The sequence below is a fragment of the Hylaeus anthracinus genome, unplaced genomic scaffold, assembly GCF_026225885.1.
Source record: "Hylaeus anthracinus isolate JK02 unplaced genomic scaffold, UHH_iyHylAnth1.0_haploid 11982, whole genome shotgun sequence".
In the NCBI taxonomy this organism is placed as follows: domain Eukaryota; kingdom Metazoa; phylum Arthropoda; class Insecta; order Hymenoptera; family Colletidae; genus Hylaeus; species Hylaeus anthracinus.
This window is the reverse complement of record NW_026534330.1, coordinates 12,949,668-12,976,430: the sequence shown is the minus strand read 5'-3', so window position 1 is coordinate 12,976,430 and position 26,763 is coordinate 12,949,668. Positions and strand designations below refer to the sequence as shown.

General features: G+C 38.7%; 1 protein-coding gene across 4 annotated transcripts in view; it reads right to left on the bottom strand.

Moving 5' to 3' along the window:
* LOC128886390 (fasciclin-1) overlaps nucleotides 1–26,387 on the bottom strand; it is a 441,990-nt gene extending 415,603 nt beyond the window's left edge. For 2 of the 4 annotated variants that reach the window (XM_054141250.1, XM_054141249.1), the window contains exon 1: nucleotides 25,715–26,385. In XM_054141250.1, coding sequence (XP_053997225.1) covers nucleotides 25,715–25,828 — 114 coding nt within the window. In that variant the 5' untranslated portion in view covers nucleotides 25,829–26,385. Of the gene's footprint in view, nucleotides 1–25,714 lie in introns of all 4 variants that reach the window. The other 2 variants (XM_054141248.1, XM_054141251.1) reach the window with 2 other exon arrangements.
* Nucleotides 26,388–26,763: the final 376 nt, after the last annotated feature.

Sequence of the window (26,763 nt, the reverse complement as noted above, 5' to 3'; positions counted from 1 at the left end):
GTAAATTCGACCTCATCAATCTTTCCCGGTCTCTCTGCTATCAAAATTGAATATCGAGGCCACCTTTGATCGTCCACAAAATTTCTCCAACCTGAAATTTCATTCATAAAAAGGATTTCTACAAAAAAAAAAAAAACCTGAAACATCACTCAATTCCATGAATTCTAAGTTGTGTCAGAGTTATTAGTACAATTCACTTCACCACGAAGATATAATACTATTTTTTCTCAATTAGCATTGTCGACAAACTCACTCTCTCTCTCCGCGTACAAAAATATTCTCTGGTTCTCAAAAACATATAAAAATAATAATAAAATCTTGGTTCAAGTTGGCCATACCATTCGTTCGGAATAAATTCCCCCAGAATATTTACTCTTCGCATTTTCAACGTGACTACAACGAGCGGAAATAAACTAAAAAGCGCAAGAATTAGACCTAACTCCTAAGACTTTCCAACCACCCCTTCAACGGGGGAAGTTCACCCCGGTAACCGATTCGAGAATCAATCGAACCTCGCCGCCAAACACGAGCAAACTCCCAGGACCTTGTTTGTCGGTCGAAACGGAACGAATCGCTATCGCCATCGCGGTAACGCGATTGTCGAGGAACCTCCGCGATTAGCATATAAATCGCGCATGTTTTTTTTTCACCCCGGCTCGTCCCCTTCCAGTCCACGCTGGCTTGATACGCGGGCCCCGCGTGCATGCACGCGATTCCATGTTAGTTTTTCCACGTTACGTATCGATCACACGCGCTCCACCCTCGCCCACTGTCTCGCATGACGCGTCGCGTGACAATAATCAAGGGTTAACTCCAAAGGAAAAAAGGAAACGATAATACGCGCCTCGCGAACGTTTCGTTTGATCGCGGTTATTTCCACGGGTTCCCCTGTTATATGCACGAGGCGAGAAATACGTGGGTGTCCCCAGTTTTCTCCCCCACGTTCCACTCTGTCTTCTAGTCATCCCAGACGGGCACCCTTTAATTAACTTTACTTCGTTCGGCTCAATTGCCCCTCCCCCCCCCCCTCCCCCTCCACTGGAGTGCGTTTTCCCCTGTGGACAGCAACCTCGATCGACAGAACGCAGTCGATGCTGTTATGAAAATCATTTAACGAACTGGCTGGTTGCTTTCGTTGGCTAACGATGGTGGTACTTGACGATATTTGGTGTCTGTTGCTTCTAGTATTTTTTGAAATGTCAGAGTCAGACTTTTATCGTTATACATTCAGACCTGAATTCTTTTTGTTTCTCGTACTAATGTAATTTAATTATTAGGGTCAACTTGGACTAAAATTACTATGGAAAAAATAAAAATAAAAATCCTAATAGTGTAGTTTTCGAGTGATAGTGTAGTGTCGGTGATTTTTAATTTTAATATCGTCAATTGTGGAAACCAGGTCTGAAATGGTTAATTAAATCGATAGCCACATTTGTAAAAAATTAGAGTTTCATCTATTTTGTTTAGCGTGTCCGGAACCAGAATTTTTCTGGACTAAATCATAGATCTGTGCTTGAAAAAATCCCTCCAGCTAGGCGATGTATACACAAATAGACGTACCGAATTCAAGATTCATGTGTCCAATGATTTCCTCCACAACAAATTCTGGAACATCAGCCAGCTCTTAGAATCTCCCAGATCCTAAATTGGCCAGACTTGTAAATAGAGTATCGTTCTTAGCTAACTATAACGTCGCGTCGCGACGGATCGTGGGAAGTGTAGTTCGATCGTTAACGACGTCGATTACGTGGAGTCATTGAACTGCCACTCAGCAATTTTTCATAGGAAGGTGGTAATACCATGGTTGCGCGTTGTGTGAAATTGTGTTACACGAGAATACGTGTCGAGCAACCTTGGTTTAGGTTAATAAGATCGAGCTACGCCTAATTTAACCCAGGCTGTGTGGTGCCACCGTCGAACACCGCACCTAGAATCGTGGGAATACTCATAAAACTTTATTTACTATAATTATCGCGACTAACAAATAATTACAGACGTGTCTGTGTGTTGCGTTATGCAATTACTATATTTTTAATATTATTTTCTTTACTTATATTAATTGAGGGATTTTCATTAAATAGATTTTTTATTTATCAGTTAAATTTATTTTTTTTATATATTTTTGTTCCTAATATGCATTTTTTTTGGACGGATAGTTGGACAGTTTGTCGAGTGATTTAACTTGTTTGGCAATGGAAGCGGGTTCAATTTACTGTGCGACTTCTTCGTTCCGGAGTATAGTATTTATCTTCTTCAAGAAGGCTCGATGTGGATTCGAAACGTCGAGCAAATATTGTATTCGAAGCAAGTTGCACGGTAAATTAAATTTGCTCTCGCGACCGGGAAGGCAAAATCAATTAGGAGTTGTTTGATTTTTCGATATACTCATCCATGGATCTAGCATCTGCTAGGTAACTATAGAAATCATTAATGAGATATTTTCAGTATGATTTATTGCGAGGTACTAACAAGTTACGTTTAACAGGGTCACGATAAGAGTTCCAAAGTTAACGATCAAGAAATGACTTGACGTGGTACGAGCCAGGGCCTCGCGGAAGTCAGATTGAACTTGAAGATGGAGTTTTTGGGGTGTATGCAAGCTAAAATATTTGTCGAGGCGGATGAAGTCTTAGCCAGTAGATGAGATGGAAGTCAGACTTGCACGAATCCAACCTTTCAATTGGCAAGCGCTATGAATATGTTCGGATGCTGCGAAACTTTGGTGCCCCGGTGCGAACAACACCATGATTGACACTAACAGAAAACTGCTCATCCAATAACTGTATAATTGTATTAACGAAATAATTATGAGTAGAGACTAAATTTCCTTAGCACAATAATAAATCAACCTCGTTTATTTGAATTAATTTTCAAGATCTGGAAGAACACATTCAACTTTTCTGTCTTTGTAATAATATTGTGGGGAGTGTAACACCTGTTGCTTTTATTCACGGAATTATTTACTTTGACGTTCAGAAGAATTTCCTTGCGGTCATCTTGGTTGCAAAAACGGTACGTGCAACATTCGCCATGTGCAAATTGAAGATAGCGGGTACGGATTACACTCGTATCATGACACACTTTAGTCTAGACTAAATAATTTAGAAATCACCACTTCCTACTACGCGAGCATCCCACCCTCGTCACTTCGCTTTGCTTTTACGATAACCACGTAACGGGTGTCCCGTACTTTCCTATTCCCGTAGTAGGAAAGTACTTTCATGCGATTTTACTGCGTAATCTAGAGAAATTAAACTCAACCTGTCTTCAAGTACACTGTCTTAAATTTTAGCATTTGCGAAACACTTTTTCTAAAAATCTTTCTTGCGACTCGAAATTGTAAAAGGTATCCCTTGTTGAGGACAACTTTTTTCTTTTATTAACGTTAAGTTTTCGAATCAGATAAAATTAATTCATGAATGTCGGAAGACCTTTTTGAAGAGATTTTGTAAATCAATTTTCAACGCGTTATTATTTGTAATCAATTCCTATTCGGAAATTCATGAGAAACAACGATGAAGAAGCTTAATACGAATAATGAATGCAAAAAAATGCATAATTCCTACGTAACGCAGTATTTCCTCGGTGTATTCCCCCGTCGAGTGCAGCGGCCTTCGTGAGAAGATATTTTGTAAAACTTGTACTTCTCACGAGTGCCTCTCGATTAAATAAAGAATGTGTTACTTCGTTTGTAGATATTTTTGAATAACACTTATAACAATTATTTAACACTTATTCAAGCAATTAATACCGAAGGGCAAAAATTATTTTATTATCCACGAAAGAAACAATCCATATTCGATGATACATGAATAAATAAAATTAAAATGAAATAAACGTACAAAAAATAGATGATAAAATAACTGTCACATCTCAAGATGACCTTTAAGAATTTTCCGGAAAATGGATTAATTTTCCCGTCGGCGTCAACAAACACCAAACATTGTTCGCAAACCATAATACCATAGTTTCTTAATGAAAAGACACAGCACGTCAACAGGTCTCGTTCCCAGCGAAAGAACACAGTGGCGCATAAAAGACCATCAAAGCGTGATTCCTACGGGTCGCGAGGAAATTTCGTCCCCCTCTATTCCCGTGGAAAATGGAGGAAAAAGAGGCGAAACGAGCCCGACTGGGTCTTTCCAACAACTTTTTCCGGCCGAGCGAAATTTCACTTTTACGGACGACAAAGAGACGAATGAATCTCGTTCAGGGTATATATGACGATATGAATTATGCGAAGAGGATAGCATTGAGCGGTAATTGAGGAGGTAATCATGTCTCATCCTCACCCACACCTCGCCAGCGCTCTGACGCCGTACAACGATACCCCTATGCATAGTTCACACTTCGTTCCTGCCAATTAACGCTCGCTGAAGATATTTTGACCGGCGTTAAGGCACTCGGGGTCAGGAAACCGCTCGCAGGCCAACGCCCACACATTTTCACTACCTTTCGCGGAAATTTCACTCTCAACGCCGGCGCCGCGCGGGCGCCGCGAATGAGACTTTTATGAGAATTCGGACCCCAACGTATGCTCTCGGACTTCGAGTGCGCGCTCAGGAGATGGGAGTCAGGGAGATTGCAGTTTTGATAGGGAAATTCGCCGTTATAATTAACAAACACTGCTGGGTCGCTTTCGGACACCGTGTTTGAGTTAGAGAAGTGAATTTAAAAGACAATAAATACGAGTGGTCGAAAGAGGGGAGAAAAGAGAAGAGGAACTTTATGATAGACTGATTAATTAAAAACGAAGACAAATTAGAAGATAAGAGAGTAGTGTTGAATATTTTTGGCAAGATTTGAGACAAATGGGAGTGGTAAAAAAGCTAGCTCAGGGTTAGAGTCTTGATGATGAATATAAGTTGATTCAAAAGGAGAAGCAAGGCTTCACGATGTGGAAGAACTGAATCAAAGAAACTGAGATCAATATATACGTGCTATTTCTAATTTTAAAAATATTCAAAATTAATTTCAAGTAGAATAAAGTATTACACAAGAAGAAAGAAAGTTTTTAATGAAAGGGAATCTTAGTATCTCCTTCGTCAGATCTTCCATGTATGTATATTCGGCATAAAGCTTTATTCGGTGCATAATTAATTGCCAATCTATGCCAAACGTTTACTATACCTACTTGTCAGGAAGCAATAACGCCTGGCTACTGGCGAAGTAAACACACGGGCAACGTCTTGCTCCTTTCGCTCAGGCTGCGCGCCCGGCATCGAGTAATTATAGCACTTAAACCATCCTGCAGCGTCGGATGCCGCGAGATTGACTCATAGTGCAAGCATGCGAACTTCGCCTTAGGGAATAAACACGACGAACACACAATCATGAAATAAAAATATAATTCACGTCCTTCGCTATTACTGATCTTTAGAAAATTATAATTTCAGCGGGTCAAACGTAAATTAATTAGAATAAATAATTCTGTATACCTTGATCGATATACAGTGGGTGTAGAATGTATTCGTACACCGATCAATTTCCCGAAAAACTGTGTAAAATTGTAATTTATTAACTTATTTTTGATAAACAATGACATTCTACATATTCTCGGAAATCTCTAGAATAGATAGATTACAAAAAAAAATAGCTATTTATGTAAGTTGCGAAATTAATAAGAAAAAAACAATTAATCGATAGAAATATTGAAGTAATAAGTATTTGCACAACTGTTTAATTTTTAAAACTTCATTAAAAAAAAAAAGAAATTTACATTAGTTTACAAGTATATAATACTTCGTAGGATTTCCTTTTGATTTTATAATTATTGTAATTTTTCTAAGCATTAAATTAAATAAATTATTAGTTATTCGAAGTGGGATCTTTTTTCATTCCTCTATTTGAACCTTTTTTAAAAGTACTTTACTGGAAATTTGATGTTTTCTAATTCGTACGGAACAATAAACAAATGTGTTTACTTTACAAACTCTACTGTAAATAGTTCGTCATAAGAATCGTACAAATACTTATTGCTTCTATATTTTTACCCACTTTTCGCATTTTTTTATTAATTTCCCAAATTACATTAACTAGTAAATATTGTTTGGACTATATCTATCTTAAAGATTTCCAAGAATATGTAAAATATCATTGATTATAAATGAAGAAGTTAAGAAACTACAATTTCACACAAATTTTGGGGAGAAATTGATCGGTGTACGAATACATTCTACACCCACTGTAAATCAATAATACTGATGCACTATTTATGAGAGCTGATCGAATGAATTAGGCATGTATCGAGAAAACCAGAGGTCACGCGCACAGAATTTTTTAATTTGTATTTCGACTCGAATTGTGAATTACAGCGATACCTGTTTTCCCGCAACGATACTCGAGAAAGTAGTAGTATATTTATAGATTTACGAAGAAGAAACACTGTGCATGGCTATTCGAAAACAATTTTGGCGCGACGGGGATGATGTATCACGCCCTGCAGACAGTCCGCAATTTTCTTCTCGTCCTTTTGAATTATGCGCGCATGATGCCCGGTCCCTTCGGCTGCTTCCACCGGTTTGAATTATTTATTTCAGATGGAGAGAGTCGTCAAGTAGGTATTACGAACACCTACTACGCTAAATGGAATATTCTTTATTCGCGTTTGATGGTTGAGGTCTAGGGATTACAATGAAGTATAAAATTGAGTAACACATTGATTTCTCGCTACGACGAAAGGCTACGTGAAATCACAGTGTGGGCCAAGTTTCTTATTTATGTTTAAAGTATGATTCTTAGATGTATGCACGATGCATCGTATTTTGTAAGAGATATGTTTGCAATTCCAAAATGGGAGATGAAATAAAATTCTGATGAAATGGAGTTATTAAAAAAAAAAAATAGATGAATGTCCGTACAATGTTCATTAAATACGGACTCAAATGTGAAGTACATAGAAAACTAAAATATGAACACATCGAATGAAATAAATATAATAAATACTTCGATAAAAAAGCAATACATAAAACACAAAACACATACATCCAGCCACATAACTATTCGTACCCTCTATCTCTATTGAACACATTTGTCTAAATTAAACGATAGCTTAATATTCATATAAATATTTATATCAATGTTTCATTATGAATATGTACACGAATAAACTATACGCGTGTGTATATTTATATTGAAAAATTGACATGGAAACATCAAACCTATCATTTAATTTTGACAAATTGCTTCAATAAAGATAGAGGGTTGAATACTTGTGGAACTGACTGTATATCCAGTGCCACAGTAAAATAGTCATTTTGTTGGAAATATTTCATCCCTCTGAAGAACCTTCGTCACTTCGGAATAGCTATTTCCTCTACTTCCCCATTCTACGTTCAACTTCACCGCGAAACCCCCGGAAGAAGATCTACGATGCCTCCGACGGAAGCCTTCTAAAAACAAGAAAGAATTCTTTCATCCGTGGAGCGAACTCCTGGAACTGTAATTTTTCAGTAGCTAAGTTCACAATGCGATCGAATTCGAAGGGGAGGAAAGATCCCGCAGGCTTACGAGGCCGTGACAGAGCGTCCCTGAAACCGAACGTTTAATAAACCACAGACTGTCCCCGATGCGGCTAACTTTCCTTCCCCCGGGTTGTCCTCGCCAGCATCGATGCATGTATATATACATCCATCGGCATGTCGTGGAAATTCATCGTGGTCACTAACTATTACGAAACTATCGCTACTTTCTGCGCGCTTCTCAAACTATCTTAAACTGCCAATACACTGCCTATTCCTAGACCAGTGAACCCGCTATCCAGAGGTGTCCACGGGATAACGCAAGCCGTGTCCTTTGACCATACTGAAGCACAGCTGAAAATTGCAACGTGGCTGCCCCAGTGGATGGATTAGTCAAAAGATACATGGAATTTCCTAAATATGATTAACTCCACTTTTTGACAAATCTTAAATTTAAGTGTCAAAGCATTTGGTATAGCCAACTTTTATGTTCATAATAGCTTTTCTCAATAGTAAAGATTAATACCATTAACACGTTGACTGCCAGATAAATATTCTTGATAATTTCTGCAAGGATTAAATATTATTTAAACTATTGGAGACTACATAATCAAACGTTTATCGTGGTATTTATTTTTGTAACTTCATCAAAATTCATGAATTTCATTCAAATTCATTTCCTTTCATGCATGACTTTCAAAATTAATTTTTTTACTTCTTCAGTGAAAACCACTGTCACCCATATATGGGTGACGTGGCGATCAACGTGTTAAACGACAAAATTTTGTTGGTCATTGAATAATAAATAATTTATTTCAGAGGCCTTTTTTATCGAAATTTTTCAACTTTTTCTTTTATGGAGTTAATCGATTTGTGCAATGAACGGTTTGAATATGAGTGATCACTGGACTGCGGATTTTTATGCATTTACAGAAAATCTGAAGGTGCAAGAAACTACAAAATGCAAACGATATGCAAGAATATAAAGAAGATTGAAAGTAAAGTTCGTATTACAATATTTGCAGAATAAAATAAATTCCTATTTAGATTCAATTTTTGTAGGCACGTTGAAAAAGATTTTTATGCATTTACAGAAAATCTTAACGTGCAAGAAACTATTGAATAGACTCAGTAGCCCATAATATAAAAAATATTGAAAGTAAAGTTCGTATTATAATACTTGAAGAGTAAAATAAATTCCTATTTAGGTTCAGGTTTCGTAGGTACGTTTACAAAGATTTTATTTTGCATAAAGATCCGCAGTCTAGTGATCACCTATTTTCGTACGAGGTGGACTCTAACTTACCCCCCAAAAGGAACTTAGAATTAGCTAAACGAGGTGCAAGGCTTCTAATTTTATTTTAGGAAACCCATTCCTTTAATGGAAATTTGTATGTGTTGAAAAAAATGATGTTCATCAACGATCCATACGAATATATGAATATTTAAAATCCTTGACTCGCACCGCTGTTGCTTACAACCTCCTACATGCTAATATTTCTAGAAATTTTATTTTGCGATAAAGTGCGAACGAAAAAATTTGTCAAAGGAGAATTTTTCGCTAAAAACTTTGAAACCAGGAAGCGATCGCATCAGCAGAGCTAGGATAGGATGATCTCTGAGGCGGAAAATGTTCAGGTGGATAAACAAGCATCCGTTTTTAATTGGATTTCAGAGCACCCGAGCAAGTTCTTTGACAGAATTTTTCTAACGACGCAAACAGGAAACAACCTTTTAAGTTACGAATACGAATCCAAATCATACCAAGCACAACATTGCGTTTTATCTATGAATAAATCAAACTTCAGAGTAGACGCATAATTACAGCAAAATTTTCTTCTAATTCCTAAAGTAATCGCGAACGAATTGCAGGCGTGGTTTCCCATAATGCCAACGAGTAGTAATTCCACATCGATCGTGTGTGTAAGTAGAAAAGAAGGGAAAATCATTTTTCTTCCAGCATGTTATTACGCGTCTTTGCATGTTAGAGTTTAAGCATATGTAATGACATAATAACGCGTTTAGAACTTATCTTCATATAATAATGCGTCGTATCTAATCTTGGGAATTAAATCTTAATTCCTCCCGCTAGAAGCCTTCGTTGCTTATGGTCGACCATAGAAAAAACATTTTTGACAGAAATCTTTCATTTCGAAATTAGAGCTAAAAGCCGATATATTTAAAATAAATTAATATTTATTTTAAGTCTACAAGCTTTCATATTTACTTAGAGTCTACATGATTTAAGGGGGTATCGTGAATTAGGAGGTCTAAATAAAAGCGGTTTTTCGTGAATTTTTTTAAGATGGAAAAGAATAATTAATTCTATCCAACTTTTTATCCTATTCTCATACATATTTGAGTAGTCTGTACAAATTTTTTCAGCAAGAAATATTCAAATTGAGTCGACTGCGACGCACATTTGTAGAGCACCTCACAATTAAAACCTCCTATCGGCGGGAAAAATGCAGGTCGTAATTTTCGTTTGACACAAAAAAAAGCAAAAGAAATTTTCATTTTCATACATTTTTCTTCTATGTGAACTAAGAAACCCCCGCAAAAATGGTGAAATGTGAAATTACTGCAAGTTTGAAAAAAAGAACGAGTTCTTTGGGTGAAAAAAATCACTTTAACTTGTAAAAAAAGTTGTGTAACCTTTTTTTTGGTAGGAATTTTCTTAGTTCATAGATGAAAAATGTATGAAAATGAAAATTTCTTTTGATCTTTTTGTGTCAAACCAAAATTACGACCTGCATTTTTCCCGCCGATAGGAGGTTTTAATTGTGAGGTGCTCTACAAATGTGCGTCGCAGTCGACTCAATTTGAATATTTCTTGCTGAAAAAATTTGTACAGACTACTCAAATATGTATGAGAATAGGATAAATAGTTCAATAGAATTAATTATTTCTTTCCATTCTAAAAAAATTCACGAAAAACCGCTTTTATTTAGACCTCCTAATTCACGATACCCCCTTAATATTCATTTCATTGGTCTTTTCATAATAATGATTTTTACCCCTTTTCATCCCTAAGAACAATAACACGGTCCTCCTAGGGTCCATTTTTTTTCTAATCTAACGGCATTGTCCCGAAGCAGGCGAATATAAGATAAAAACGCCGTAACCGTAGACGTTTCAAGATTTCACCCCTCCATAATGACCACAGTCGCATCAAAATAAACTGGTCGCTCGAGGCCATTTCCTCGACTGTGAATCACGCCAAGAATGACTCCCACTTTTACACCGTGCTGGGCTCTCTGTTTCAAAGACAAACGGCGGCGAAGGTTAGCAGAAAAAGAGGAAAGATGGAGCAGTGGTGTGCCAAACCAAGCAGAGGGGGTAACACTTCGGTGGCCCTGAATTGCCAATGACTTTGTCACTTGTCACCTTACCCACCAGGAAACTACGATCTTTAGTTCCTCATGCAATATACTTCATCTATTATATAAACAATTTAGATTTGTATCGATTAAATCAAGTAGCTTTCATAATAGTATCAATAATTCACAGACTCTAAGAGGGTATACATTCGAATGAATTGTAAGAAAGGATATTATTTCTCTCCTCCTACCTGTCTATCTAAATAAATGAAAAAGTATATCGGTAAAATGGTGCAGATTTCATACATGCGTTAATAATTTATTCCGTGCGTACTTCAAGTAGCTTTCATAATAGTATGAATAATTCTCAGACTCTAAGAGGGTATACATTCGAATGAATTGAAAGAAAGGATATTATTTCTCTCCTCCTACCTGTCTATCTAAATAAATGAAAAAGTATATCGGTACAATGGTGCAGATTTCATAAACGCGTTAATAATTTATTCCGCGCGTACTTCATGCACCAATAATGACAATACGATATTCCCAAACTGAGTATTTAATTTTTTTTTTTGTACAATAAATGTTAGCGTTGACTCGATATCGACGCGTGGCTAGAATTTTAATAACAATACTCCTGTGAATGCGCAAGCATGACTGCAAATTTGTTTTATGAATATGCAGGGTTGACTGACCGCTTAGCGATCCGTTATTTGTTATTTTTCATTTGATAACTCAGGATTTATCCTCGCATGAAACAGCCGATATTTAACAAACAACGCACCGTGTTGAGTTCTATTTCGCTTTTTTTTTCACAAGGCATTTAAAAACTAACGCTTCGAAGATCCGTAGTTGGTTTTCATGGGTGAAAACGCAGCGTCGAGTAAAGCTCGGCATTTAAACCATCAGCTGCGAACAACAGTACAGAGTGACACGAAAATCTCTGGCGTATTGGTGAGTTGGGGTTTATATCGAGGCACCTCTGTTATCGCAGAAATGTTTTGCCCAATTTCTTGCAACAATCGAGGCCCCTACGACTTCCTAAGAAAGCTTGGAAATTGATACATCGCTTCTGTTCTTCCCAAGCTTCCTATCAATTGATATTTATTATTTATTATCAATTATTAATTATCGAGAAAGAAATGAATTCGTCGACTAATTGAAACTTCCTAGACACAAGCTACTACTTGTACAGCGCCTTTGCATACCAAAAACTATTTTGCACTCGAGAGGTGAATCTCAGTCACCACTACGCTTTCTTTAGGTTCAATTTCTTTGGAACTCGAAGTGCCAATAAAATGATTATCGTTGAGACAAAGGTGACCTGATTCTCAAATCTCAAATTAGAGATCTCATTTTCGAAGTCAATATAATCTTAGCATTCGCGGCAATAGAATGCTAAGAAAGCATCTCTAGTTGCTGGTAGATACCAGAAAGAAAGGCTTCGAGTGCAAAGGGTTAATCCTTTGCACTCGAGGTCTTTTTCTCTTAGGCAAACTAGCAACTCCAAACGATTTCGGCTATATTAGGTAAGCGTTTTACTGGTACTTTATAATGATCTTAAATTCAAGCAAACGTATGCAAATAATACAATTTATAAAACATACAACATATAAAACAAAATCTGTTAAATATTTTACTTTGTATTTGTGTTTGTATGATATTTTACAAAACAATCCCCGAGATGGATTCTCAGTTTGTTAGGGCATGTATTATAATAATATAAGGTTTCTCGCCTGATGTCAGGTTTATTACGGCCATAGCAAACCTTACAGTCCCTCTTTACCTGTTTCAAAACAATATGAAGCTTTCCATTTAGTCGAGACCCATCATTGTTTGGTCTCGCCGCTTGATCGCGATGATTCCGAATGAAGCGGCTTGATCGCCGCTTGATTCTCCCAATTTTTCCACAAGTGTTTCTACATAGATAACCTAAATGGTTTAGTAGTCTTCCCTTTCTTTTCTTTTTTTCTTGCTTAGAAAGGGTGTACAAATTTGTCAAACATCTTATCGCGCATCGAAAACAAACATAACGATGTTAAAGAAGGCTGGGGCGCCGCTCGAGTGCAAAGGGTTAATTTCCAAGTCACCTCGCTTATTGCAGAAATCTTCATCCCCATTTCTTGCAACAATCGAGGTCCATACCTCAACGCTCTCCTAATTAATCCTTCAAACATGTCTCATTTCTACCCTCCGCAAGCTGCCTACCAAATCTATCCAGTAAGAATCAATCGACTTCTGGCCACGATGGTCGATGATCCAGAACCCTGTAGAAACTCTCAGCAGAGATTCGGCGTCCATAAATAATCGAGAAGGCACAAAACCGTCGGTGAAAAGTTCCGGCAGTGTTCCAGAAGTCGCCTGGCATGCCCATTATATCGCGGCGATGCATTGTGCTTGATATTCCGAGAGACGATGGGCGCGTATCACTTATATAATATACATGGACGCGTATTATAACCTGCTCGGTGGCTGGCACGTAACGAAGTGTACCGAACGCATACCGGATGGGCGGCATCAGTTCAATGGAATTCGTGACTCTGTCCCGCAGACTCGAATCCTTCGTTTCTCCTGCATAATTCTTCGTTACCGTCGTCCCTGCTTTTCCACCTCGCACAATCGTATCAATGCTCTTTCAGCCACGCGCCAGCCAAGGTGGCGCCATTTAAACGGCAGGGTAAATTGTTAGGGAAAAATATAAAAATGTTATTTTTGAGGAGGCAAACGAGGTGGTGTGAAAGGACTGCTGTGTTTGGACGTGTTTCGAGTTGATGAGGAAAATCTGTATTGTACGTTTTGCTGAGGAATGTTTGGTAAAGTGTGGGTGGCTAAGTGAAGCCTCGTGTATAAAGGGCGCCATTGAATGGGATATTTCACTAATTATTTGTAGTCTGATAGACAGATACAGGTTAACGAGTAATTTTACGCAGTGTCAATTCTTTAAATAAGTCTCGGAAATTTTCTGATTTTTGAAAAAATTTGGATAAGAGCCTCGATATATTATAATAATTAGACTGCGGATTATATGCATTCATGATATAAACTAATACAGCCAATGCATGCTAAACATAACCAAAAGGTGTGTACACTTATGCAAAATGAAATAACAATATCATTATAGTAATTGCAGAAAATATATTCAACATATATGATCCATATTTATTGTTTTCTCTATTACTGTGCATCGTAAATGCATAAAACCTGCAGCCTAATATTAGGGGGACCAGAAAGTAATGTCGTTTCTTTTACATTAAATGCAAACAAATAAATTTATAATATGTTTTTATTTTTAATCAATTATTATTAATATAATATTAAACAGGGTGCTTACCTATTGGTCGACATTTTAAGGGACGATCCTACACCGACTACAATATCTCCCTTATAAATTGTCCAATAAACAACCCGCATTTCTTTCTTCTCGTCTTATTTTGGTCCCCAGAACCAGCCCCTAAATTATTTACCGCCCATCTCGTTGCGATCAACGATTCGAGAGCCAGCCTTCGCTGGGAACTTCACGAGCCTCGCTGGGTTAAAACTGGAACCAAGTTCCGCACTAAATGTTGGTACAGTCGTAAAGTTTAGCGACACAGAAGCAGAATTCGTAAATTCCCGCGACGGGAATTCGTTCCGGAATTGAGTTTTCTTGCAGCGTCAGTTGCTCTTTGTATCCACGGGGCACGTTTCAATTTCAGCATTCGAGTGAACTTCCCGCTCGTATAATTAACCGCCTCGATTCCATGATTTTATTCCGGACGGGAAACTGCGCTTTACATGAGTGGAGATGCGCTTTTAACTGGACTTCGCCATTTGGGCGGATTTTTAACGTTTATGGGGGAGGATATCGTGGGTAGCATTAAACATGGAATTCGCGAATGGCTGAGGACTCATATTAGAGGAGTTTATCAATGGTAATGAATTTTTGGTAGACCATTAGAAGACTCTCAGTAAAAGAAAATTCTAGACAATAAAGTCGAAGAGAAATTAGATTCTTATTTGAATTAATGAAAATGAATGGAATCGTGGAAAAGACTTCTCTCAGAATTTATTCAAGACTGCGTAGTGATAATTTCTTCCTAATAGTCTCTAAAAAAAAAATTATTATTGCAAGGTAATATTGTTTTACTGCAAACAGAATATTGAATAAAATATTCGATCACTTTTCACAGAGAATGAGAAGTGACTGCTGTAACTACGAACGCTTAATTCCTATGTTGCCTGCAACGTTTTACATCGATAAGTATTCCATCGATCGATGTAACGCGGTATACTAACTGACTCATGTGCAGGTCACAACAAAACCTCGTTCTGAGAGCAAAACTCGCTTCAACTCGCAAACTGCATGTAGAGTCCATCAAAGTCCTGCTAGATGGTTTACTTTTTGAGCTGAGTAAACGTAACACATACGCACCTTCTGCTGCGTCTCCGAGTTCCGAGATCATTTAAAGTCAATCAAACTTAAGTGCTCGATCGAAGAGAGATTTGCACAGCTACGCGGATGATTGAACGTAGCGAGCTACTAATGCATGCGGAGCTGGTTGATCTTGGCGAGTACGAGCCAACAAGTCGACTGCCACGACCTTCGATGCGTCTAAGATCGATACACGTCACTGGCTATCATTGGGGATTGTATAATCATGCAGACGGTTCCCTCACTCGTGACTGCGTTGAGATATTAACCTCTCGCAGACCTTTTTACACTCGAGGCCTTTTTTACTGATATCTACCAGTAGATTGCTTAGCATTCTATTGTCATGGATTCTAAGCTATCTATATTTGAGAATAAGGTCACCTTTACCTCGCCAACGCAATCATTTTATTGACACTTCGAGCTCCAAAACAATTAAATTTAAAGAAACATTAGGTATTGTAGATTTACTGCGTGAAACCTAATGATGACTGACAGTCACCTCTCGAGTGCAAAGGGCTAACTATCCGCGTCATTACTGTGTCTTCCACGTCTTTTCCTGTGTGATATTATTGCTTTCGATTGTATTGTATTTTCTACTGTCAGCAATTTTATTATAGTCGTGACTGCATGGAAGAATTAACTATCCTCGCTAACATTGTATTTTCTAGATTCTTTTCTCATTGATATTACTGCTTTTGATTTTACTGTAACTTCTGATGTCTCTAATTTTATTTATTTCTGTTATGCCGAGTCAGTAGACGTGTTAACTCGATGCTTCCTACCCTCCTAGATGGATCTTCTTCAAAATATACTTAAGATTCTGTCGCGATACTGATCTCTCGTCAGAAGAGTGCAATAAACCCCGTCCACAGCGCTGAGACGCAACGTAGGGGTGGAGTCAATAGCATTCTGCTCGCTCCCTGACGATATTTTCTGCTACCGATGCAATAATTTAGCTCCCACTTGGTCAAAACTGACAATTAGACGTTGCCCATTCATAATATCACCGACTATACGTTTCAGTATCGCGTTAAGGAGTTACTTCGCTAATAGCGGTAGCAAGAACCCGAAAAGGGAAACTTTCCTTTCCCGATAATTCAGTTTTAACAACTTCTGCCGACTTCCCCGAGACATGTGATTACCGATCGAACTCGGAGCAATCGTACGTCCTCTTTTCTTTCCGAGTCGAGGCCCTCCCTGCACCTAGCCAGCGGCTTTTCTTCACTCGATTCCCACCCCAGCGCGTTTCGCACGGCAAAAGCAGTGGCCGGCGTCCCGCGCATAGGCGACGTTTCTTTGCTCTGAAAGGGAAATCCCCTCGGGCTGTGGAAACACGCGACGACGATGAGGAAAGGACGCGGCAAAAGTTGACGCCAGGAAAAATGCTCGACCGAGCGAAATAAAGAAACGAATTCGACGAAAAGTTTGCCTGCGCGGAGCGGGCTTTGCGTGGAAGAAAACAACGCTTCGAGGCACCTCTGCCACACATGGACGACAGTTTTATTCGAATAACAGACGACGAATAAACACGACTCATTTATTCGAGGAGTCGTTTGGAGAAAGTATAATTCGGATTTGGTCGGATTCGGGACGTTAGTTCGAGTATATACCCTTCCCGCGTGCCGTTGATGTTATTGAATACTCTAATTATTTTTCAATACACTTATTAGTAATACTCAAGTGTGATCTTATCATTTCTTCCAACTGCACCTCATCTTTTCAGTTTGAATATTTGTTATGGTGCTGAAAAGTCTGTCCATCCCTGAGAGGGAGACAAAAAATTCTATGCATGTACTCTCTGGTTGAAATACAACCAGAGTAAATTTTCTAAAAATCGTTTATTTAATTTTTTAAAATATGTTAGTTTTAGTTTGAGAATGTTTATATTGAACTTAAACATTGGTTTATTGTGATGCACATGACCGAATTGTTGTACAAATTATTGTCAAGATAGGACACAATCTTTAAGTTTCATATAAAAATTCTCAAACTAAGCCTAACGTATTCTAAAAAATAAATTAAACGATTGTATCAGTAAAATTGAACTGAACCACACCTGCATGTATTAAAGACCCACCACACCTGCCCACAGGCTTGTAAATGACCCGATCCAACCACTACAAGGCCCTGGTGGCTCCAGTGTCAGCCATGCGTACGTGTTTGTACGTGAAAAAGAACGAAAGATCGCGAGCTGGCGGAAATGGGAACGCGCGTGGGGAAGGAAGAAATAGACACTTGGAAAATTCCTGGACGCCTTTTCGCTAACACGGCACACGACGCTGATCTTTATGGGTTTCCATATTTCACGAGTAACACGAACGTAGAGCTTCTTTGCAGCTGCCCCGAGGCGCCTACGCGACGTATTGTTCCAGTTTTCGTGGAACGGGTGTTCCACTATCGTCAGGAACCGAACGATGGATGTATCGTCGAGACACGGCTGTTTATGATGCCCCGAACCGTTCAATTTGGGTACCCTGGATTGGGGAGGATCGATAGATCCAGACCATCCTTTCGGAGAACACGACAATGGCAAGCTTTGGCGACGATAAAGCAGTAATGGCAGCAAAGGAGAACCTTGCAGGGACATTCGTACGCAGAGAGGAACAGAGACAAGTGCGGATGGAGAGAATCCTCTCTAAAAGGCGCGTAGGGCTACACTTTGAAGAGGAAAGCAGGAGAAAACACAGGCGAGCCTTAACCTTGGAAGGGTGGCTCCGAAATTCTTTTTCAAATACCTCAATTGTTGAAATGGGGAAGTAATTTAACTTAGAAACTGGTTAACCCTCCACTCTTTACGATTCAAAGATACGTCAGCGTCTATTGTAACAGGTATGCTTTGATCTCGATGATTCTAGTGTTAGGATTAATTTTACCAGCTAAGCCTCGAAAAGTGTTTGAGGACTCTCCCTTGAGAAAGCTATCGAGGTACCCGAATTCAATAAATGTGTACCACCGCACTGTACCGCGAAACGCAGCGTGTGTCGCAGTGCGCACAGGTGCGCGCATTCTCGCCGCGATAAAGGAACGACCGCAGATTCCATTTAACAAGGGGGAAGGTATAGCGAGCGAGGCGTGCAGCGATCTTATTGCACCTATCGGTCTATCTGCGCAAAATGGTTACTTAACGAACGGCCAAAGGGGAAAACGCGTTTTCTCCTTTCTTCCAGCGGCGCCGGCTCTTCTTTCGAGCGTTACAACCGAGCGTGTAAGTGCATCGTGTGTATAAAGGCACGCCTCGCGCACAGCGGGACTCGCATTGTTTCGTCTCAGCACGAACACCGCTTGTTAAAAATATCCGGTGCTGGAGCCGCGAGAGAGGAAAGAGAATAAGCATCGACGGAATAGGAGAGAAAGAGGGACGGAGGGACGGGTTTGTCTGCAGTGTTCGTTCACCTCAAGTCGTCGTTCGACCACTCGATTCTCTCCATCCGAACACACTGCACGCTCTCGCGGCGCAAATTCCGCTACTTCAACCTAGGAAAATATTTGCCTTAATTTCGAGCGTCTGCGGAGCGTTTTCCTCTGAAACGAATCGAACCCGCTTACCGAGGGGGGGGGACCTTGAGTACGCAAATGCCAAGTCCCTGGACCCTGACGCCCCCAGGCTGACGATAAAGATACGTTTGTAGTTGAAAATTAGAAACAGCACCGAGACACTTCGAGACTAAGTTCTAACATAGAGGACTCGAAGGTGTATTGTGTGGGCGATTTTATTGAGGAAGGTGGAATGCAATTAGGGGTGTATTGGGGTGTTTGGATGATTCTTCGTATCGAGGAGCAATTATAGAAATTGAAATGTTTGCAGGTCAGAGGTGAAGCAGTGATTCATTTAAAAATTTTTTAGTGGTGATTTGTATACAATTATGTTGTATACAGTTAGATCTAGCTATTTTTCGTGTTGTTTGCCAAGACGAGTGGTAGTCAAGAGCATGACTGTAAAGGGAGACTTTTTATCTGAGACTGACCATTGAGAATGTTAATAGAAAAATTTTAATTTTTACGGAGAATTGAGAATTTTCATGAGATGTTTCAGATAAAAATTGTTCACTGTAATATCTACAGAACTTTGAGAATTTAGTAAACCAAATTAACTAACCCGCTATTTAAACGCAGTGCACATAATTCAAATTTGAAATTTTATTGTACATTCTCGTTTCGTTTTAACGCATATCGTCGCTTTGTCTGCAGCACTCATTTGTAGATTCCGCGTATAACACAAACATTTGATGAAAATGTTTACGCAGCGGGCTCTCGGTTAACCGAGATTCGAATTTACGGGTTTCACTTTATTAGAGATCCTATTATTCGGAATTCCATTATAGAGCGCATCAAGCTCGTCGCAGTATACGATCGCGTTCTATTCTTTCGACCAAAACTCATTGTTTTTGAAATGGTCCTTTTCCATTCAATTCCTGACACTCCTAACGGGCGGAAATTCAAATGAAACCCCTCGTTAGGAACATATTATAAAAGACCATAAAAAAAGAAAACTAATTAAACAAGTGAAACTAAAACTAAACTAAAGAAGTGAAACTAAAGAAGTGAAGAATTTATATACATATAAACGAAACTTCTGAGGTAAACTAAATAAATAGAATGATGACAACTGAATTCCACGCAATTAATAACCAATAAAAATGTATCATCTATCAAATCTACCTACACTATTTCAAATTTCACCCCTTAGTTTCGTCAAGAAGAAACAGTACTACTGAAAACATTACTAAAATAATCTCACGTTCTAGAAACGTCGACAACTATTGGATTCAACTATTCGGAAAGCTAGAACGTTACGAAAATATCAGAAATCGGATTTTCAGCGCAGACGGCGGTAACATGCAGAGTATTGCTTTAGTAGGAGAGAAAAGAAAACTGGAGAAATGTTTAGATTAACATACGGTCCAACTCCGGGATGAAACGACTTCTAGATATGCAAGAGTTGCTCGCGTTCCAGAACTCTGAGGACCATCTGTCGCGCGGTTTAAAAATGACATCCGGTGCCATGATTCCTCTTCGCAGGCCATTCCCTCCCGGGCGGTTATAGCAACACTTCGCCCTCGAATTATTTGGGTCACGGTACAAGCATGGTAAAAACGAGGCCTGAGGATTGTTACACTGACGAATCTTTATGCAAATTCATATTTTTACGGATGCGGATAAAGAATTTAAATTTACACGAAGCTATTACTTATATTCAAAACAGTGTAACCTGTATTTTATATATTTCCTTCCTGTTGCCATAAATGCATAAACATCCACAGTCTAATGATCGTGTCCTACTATACGATACTGTAGAATGTTATATTCAAATTTGAAGTGACTCAAAGTGTCCATACATCGAAAACCAATACCATTTTTCAAAAAATTAAGAATCACGAGTCAGAGGTTACTATAATTCAATATACTATACTTTAATCGAATCTAGCACAACTCACATCTTCCGAGCACCTAGGCTCGAGAAACTGACCCCAAAGTTAACAAATTCCAAATTCAAAGTATTTATGCACCGGAAGCCAAATTTTTCCATGGAGAAACGAAAAAGGTCGAAGTGCGAACCGGGGACTAGAATCGAACCTGTTGGAACACGCGATTGGTATCGACCAGAATCGTGAAAGGCTAACAGGGTCGTTATCGCAGCATGCGCTCAAGGGCCCCCCTACAAGTCCACCTGCGTCGCACCTGCCTGCTTCGGCATGAATGGAACTTAGCGGTACCGAACGTAGGCACTGTACGAAAAAAAGAGTGAAAGGCAAGGCCGCTGGCGGAAGTCGCGAACGAGAAGAGCGGGGATCGACATTGACATTGGCAATGACCGTTTTAGTTACGCGCCGGCACCGTCACGTCGCCGCGACTTTTCCCGCCAAGAAAAGGGTCAAGTGGAACGCGACGCCAACGGATTCGTGCGTTTCGCGATTTTCCACGGAACGATCGACCGACGTGGGCGTGTTGGTCCGAGATAAAAATACATAGGGTGGGTTAAATACGTGATAAAAGTCTTATAGAAAATTGGATAGTTAAAAACAAAAATGTGAAAGGGAAAAGATGAATGGTTCGAGGAAGAGAACTGTTTCTTTTCGAATTCTTGCACCGGTGTTTAAATTTATAGGTGACCAAAACCGTCGGAGTTTAAAGTATTTGTTGTTTCATTAGCTAAGTTACAGTAGATGTAGAATGTATTTGTACACCGATCAATTTCCCAAAAAACTTTTGTGTGAAATTGTAGTTTCTTAATTTCTTTTTTTATAATCAATGATATTTTACATATTCTCGAAAGTCTCTAAAATAGATACAATCCAAACTTGTGGAATTAACAAAAAAATGCGAAAAGTGAGTAAAAGTATAGAAGCAATAAGTACTAGGTTGTCCCTAAAGTTTCTTCCGTGACTGGCATTCAGTTATTTTGTGTAGCAATGTTTATATAAATAGACAACCTAATTTCTTAGATGGTAATGTTGTAACAGTAATGGAGCAAAATGAATCGTACACAATTCAATAATGTAGCATTAGACATAAAATATTGTGTATGTATTACTTATTAATGAAATGGAAGAAACTTTTGGGACAACCTAATATTTGTACGATTCTTATGACGAACCATTTACAGCAGAGTTTGTAACGTAAACACAATAGTTTATTGCTCCGTACGAATTAGAAAACATCAAATTTCCAGTAATGTACTTTTAAACAGTTGTGCGAATACTTATTGCTTCAACATTTCCATCGATTAATTGTTTTTTTCTTGTTAATTTCGCAACTTACATAAACAGCTATTTTTTTTTTTGTAATCTATCTATTCTAGAGATTTCCGAGAATATGTAGAATGTCATTGTTTATAAAAAATAAGTTAATAAATTACAATTTTACATAGTTTTTTTTTGGAAATTGATCGGTGTACGAATACTTTCTGTACCCACTGTAGATATATTCCCTACTATTATTTATTGAACTTACTCGTTACGTTGAATATGGATAGAACGATGACCATGATCGACTCGAATAAGTCCCATTTGGTAAAACGATTAATCTAAAATACAGACAGAGGAGAGTACCTCGCGAAAAAACCATTTTTTCATAACTATTTCTTACAATATTCTCAGTTATACGAATACACGACTGTTCATGATACGTTAGGCTAACTTCCGACAAAACCATAAATTGAGGCCAAAATTCTATCTGTACATTACCCCCTGTTAAAAAAAAAAGTAGATCCCACCGTGTGTTAATAATGTTTGCTTGCAACGAAATTAAAACTTCAGCGTTCGGAGCCGTCAGTAAGAGATTGAACGCGCTAAATCACATTTCCGGCCGATGAAAAGAATCGCAGAAGTTTGGGACAGGCGTGAAACGAAATAAAGGCCGTGAAAATCGTGTTTTCAGTTCTCCCCTCGTGTTGGAAAGTAGTTTGTCGAATCGATCGAAGCTAAAACTAGCCTTGAGCGAAAATGTCCTGACGATTTTTGTCGCAGCAACAAGTTGGTGGGTGGGATTCGCGGGCGCTCTGCCTTCGAACCTGGATACGCATTATTGTAATATTCAGCTGGATGAATTCAAAGCCGACGGCATCTCCGGTGATTTACTACAGATCACTGGATTAACTAAACGGGATCCGAGTCAATTTTTCTCTGGACTCTCTGTGTTCGGATATCATTCTTTGCGTATTGTTTTCAAAACGTGCAACTCGATTTTCTACTACATTCGAAAACAAAAGTTAATTAAACTGACAGCTGTATCGCTATTGATTAATAAATTAATTCTTGATTTTGGTTGACAGTGAATATATTAGTGTATTAATTAATTAATTCTTAAAACATCCCTAGGGTAGTTTTATACGTTCACTAAAAGATTTTTCATCTTCGTGCAATCACGCAACAAAAGTGAATGCCATTCTTGCCATTCTTGCCATTTTTGCTATTTTCGATAGCTCTTGTAAATAAGCTACTGAATTCTCTACTGATAATGTTGATAATAATACCAGTATTAACTAATCTTGCATCAAACAATACCAACGATTTTTTGCAAGAAAAGCATGTGATAGAGCCAGAGGAACAGGATGTCCATTTAATAACGTAACGGAGAGTGCCACTCGATTTTATACTGGCCAGCCCTCCTTTATTGCGTCATTAATTAACGGAATGATCTGAGACGGTGCGTAAACCTCACCGTAAAGGTTAGTACAGAGGGACCCTAAAATTAAGTGATTCACTCGCGTCAACAAAAAACCTGTTATAGTTTCTATTGCCAATTTGACGACGGCATAAAATGAAATTAATTCCGAACACCTAGGCCATAATGGCGGCTGATCGAAAAATCGTCATAAATACTGCGTCATACTGTTTCGACTGAAATGCTCGCTAAGCGATATATAAAATTGTTAGGCTATCGTACCGAGCATAAAAACGGAGTTAATAAAAAGAAATACTCTAATTATGTCTAGGAATTTTAAATAACTATGAAATTATAACGATCAGAGAAAATGCGACATTAATAAAGATTTAGTTAACAGTGAATCCAGCCACAAAATTCCTGAATTCAAAATTGTTCTTAATATGTACGAAATATTTTGTCAAAAATAAAAACTTGATGTACGATATGAAACTAGATATAACTACGTTCAAAAATTGGAAATAATCCCTAAACACTAGACTGCATTTTTCGAGTAAACTTCCTTCCATCTACTCCAAAACAGTCGCGTCGAAAGGCTTAACCTCGACGAATTAAAATCAACCTTCGCCGCCTGTTACAGCGTGACAGATATTGTATACCAAGCTCGATTTTGTAATTCGACGTCCGTACACGGGAATTCTCACGTGTACAGAATACTCAGCAAGTTCAAGTTTCAATTTTTTCAGGAAATTTACACCGCGAAAGGTCACTGGTATTTCCATCGTCAACGATAATCCAATTGGCAAAAAATATTAACCGTTAGCGCGCGAGCTAGAATTCCATGAAGCTTTGTTTACTCGTGACGTGGAAATTGCGCTTCTTAATTGCGAGAGAAGTATCGACAATAACACGGACTCGACACGCAGCCGGTTTTTGTGTCGTAACGTTCATGGTTAAGCATTATGACGTCGTACGATTAATGATAAACTTTGAACAATTTGAAATTATTTTCAGAGAAATTAAAGTGGATATAAATTGATACGACGTTATTTTCTCGCGACTTGACATTCAGGTTATCCTGGCGACAACCTGAACGATAATGTAGTAGTATTCAAGAATATCAGGTCGAAATCTGTTACGCACTTTCGAAAGTGAAAACGAGCCTCAACTATTTCTACGAAATTCGAAAGACGCCGCGAGGCCGAACGCATTCCGCGCGCAACGTTAAAAAATGTTTTCGACGACAGAGATGTGGGCGAAATTCTTACTTGTATACAATTTAATTACACTAAAATAGAATTGTACGAACAGCGTTTTATATGTGCTATATTGGCATGTGTCATAAATGCAGATAACCCGCTATCAAATTATTCGGGGACAATTCTTTCAGATAATCTATAAATGTTTGCAAACGTGTAGAAAGTATTCGTACACCGATCAATTTCCAAAAAAAAACTGTGTAAAATTGTAATTTATTAACTTATTTTTTATAAACAATGACATTCTACATATTCTCGGAAATCTCTAGAATAGATAAATTACAAAAAAAAAAAATAGCTGTTTATGTAAGTTGCGAAATTAACAAGAAAAAAACAATTAATCGATGGAAATGTTGAAGCAATAAGTATTCGCACAACTGTTTAAAAGTACATTACTGGAAATTTGATGTTTTCTAATTCGTACGGAGCAATAAACTATTGTGTTTACGTTACAAACTCTGCTGTAAATGGTTCGTCATAAGAATCGTACAAATATTAGGTTGTCCCAAAAGTTTCTTCCATTTCATTAATAAGTAATACATACACAATATTTTATGTCTAATGCTACATTATTGAATTGTGTACGATTCATTTTGCTCCATTACTGTTACAACATTACCATCTAAGAAATTAGGTTGTCTATTTATATAAACATTGCTACACAAAATAACGGAATGCGAGTCACGGAAGAAACTTTAGGGACAACCTAGTACTTATTGCTTCTATACTTTTACTCACTTTTCGCATTTTTTTGTTAATTCCACAAATTATATTAACTAGTAAATGTTGTTTGGATTATATCTATTTTAGAGACTTTCGAGAATATGTAAAATATCATTGATTATAAAAAAAGAAATTAAGAAACTACAATTTCACACAAAAGTTTTTTAGGAAATTGATCGGTGTACGAATACATTCTACACCCACTGTATGTGGTATATTGGCATGTGGAAAATAAATCTGAATAAATGCAGATAACCCGCTATCAAATTATTCGGAGACAATTCTTTCAGGTAACGTTTGCAGTTACACGTCCGCAGATAATCCGTAACAATTATGTTAAATGAGAATAGAACATCGCTTTGGTAAAGATTTCTCCCAATCTCTGTCTATCGTCGATCGAAATCGAAGCATGGGAATGTAAGATTATAGCGTCCCTACCTGAGACAAGTCGGAGTCATCACGGATCTTGGCGTCCATGGTTTGAGTGGCGGTGGTACCAGTCGCATCGGCGATCACGAGGATCGCGATAAACAGACAGCTCGCCGACAGCATCGTTCCTTCGTTTGAAATGTTCACTGATCGAGACGAAGAATGTCACGGGCCTGCACGAAACACACCAATTCACTTCTGTGCGCGACGGCACAGGGAACCAGTCGAACGGGAACGATCGAAGGTCGATGCTCGATCAACCGCGTCGCGAAGTCGAAAGCGGCGGATTGTTTTAAAAGTGAGCGCGACCTGGCGGTCGCTCTACACGCGCGCAATGTTCGATGCACACGTGAAATTCAAAACAAAACGAAGCGTCTCCTGGATCAAAAGTGAAATGGAACGACCAGATCGCCTCGAGAACTCTCGCAAACGATTATTAGTTTAAATAACAACGATCGTGTCCAGTGACCGTGTCGATTGGACGCGGTCTTCCAACTCACAGGCACCGATTGAAAGTTTATTTATTTGAAAGAAGGGCGAAAGGGGTTGAGTCGCGATAGGGCAAAACGTATCAACCGACTCCGCACTCTTTTCGTAGGACGTGTCAACGATACGGAGGATGGCGCGGAACTGCGCCCTCTCCATGCCTGGACCCCCGTGGCCCCCACCACACCGCCGCAACGAGTCTTCGGTGTACCGTGCCGTCCTCTCCCCTCTGCCGCGGCCGACTTTCCCCTTCCTCGCCTGTTCCCCGATTCCGCTCTGCTCGTGGGCGACACACATTCCTCACACCCGCACATAGCTTCTAAACCGGAAAAAAAATCTAAACAATGCCAGTTTTAATCCCGTGTACCCTTCGCTATTTTTTAATAGCCAATCAACCCAAGTTCTCGGTTCTTTTTGGACTAAACAATCAAATATCCACTTTCTCTGCAGAATGTATTGCAATTGAAAAGGCCATCGAACTCGCATCTACCTACAGTGACTCCCAGAAATATTCGGACATCAGTGTATGGTTAGCTTTATGGCTTAATATCGTAGTTATTAAAAAAGCAATC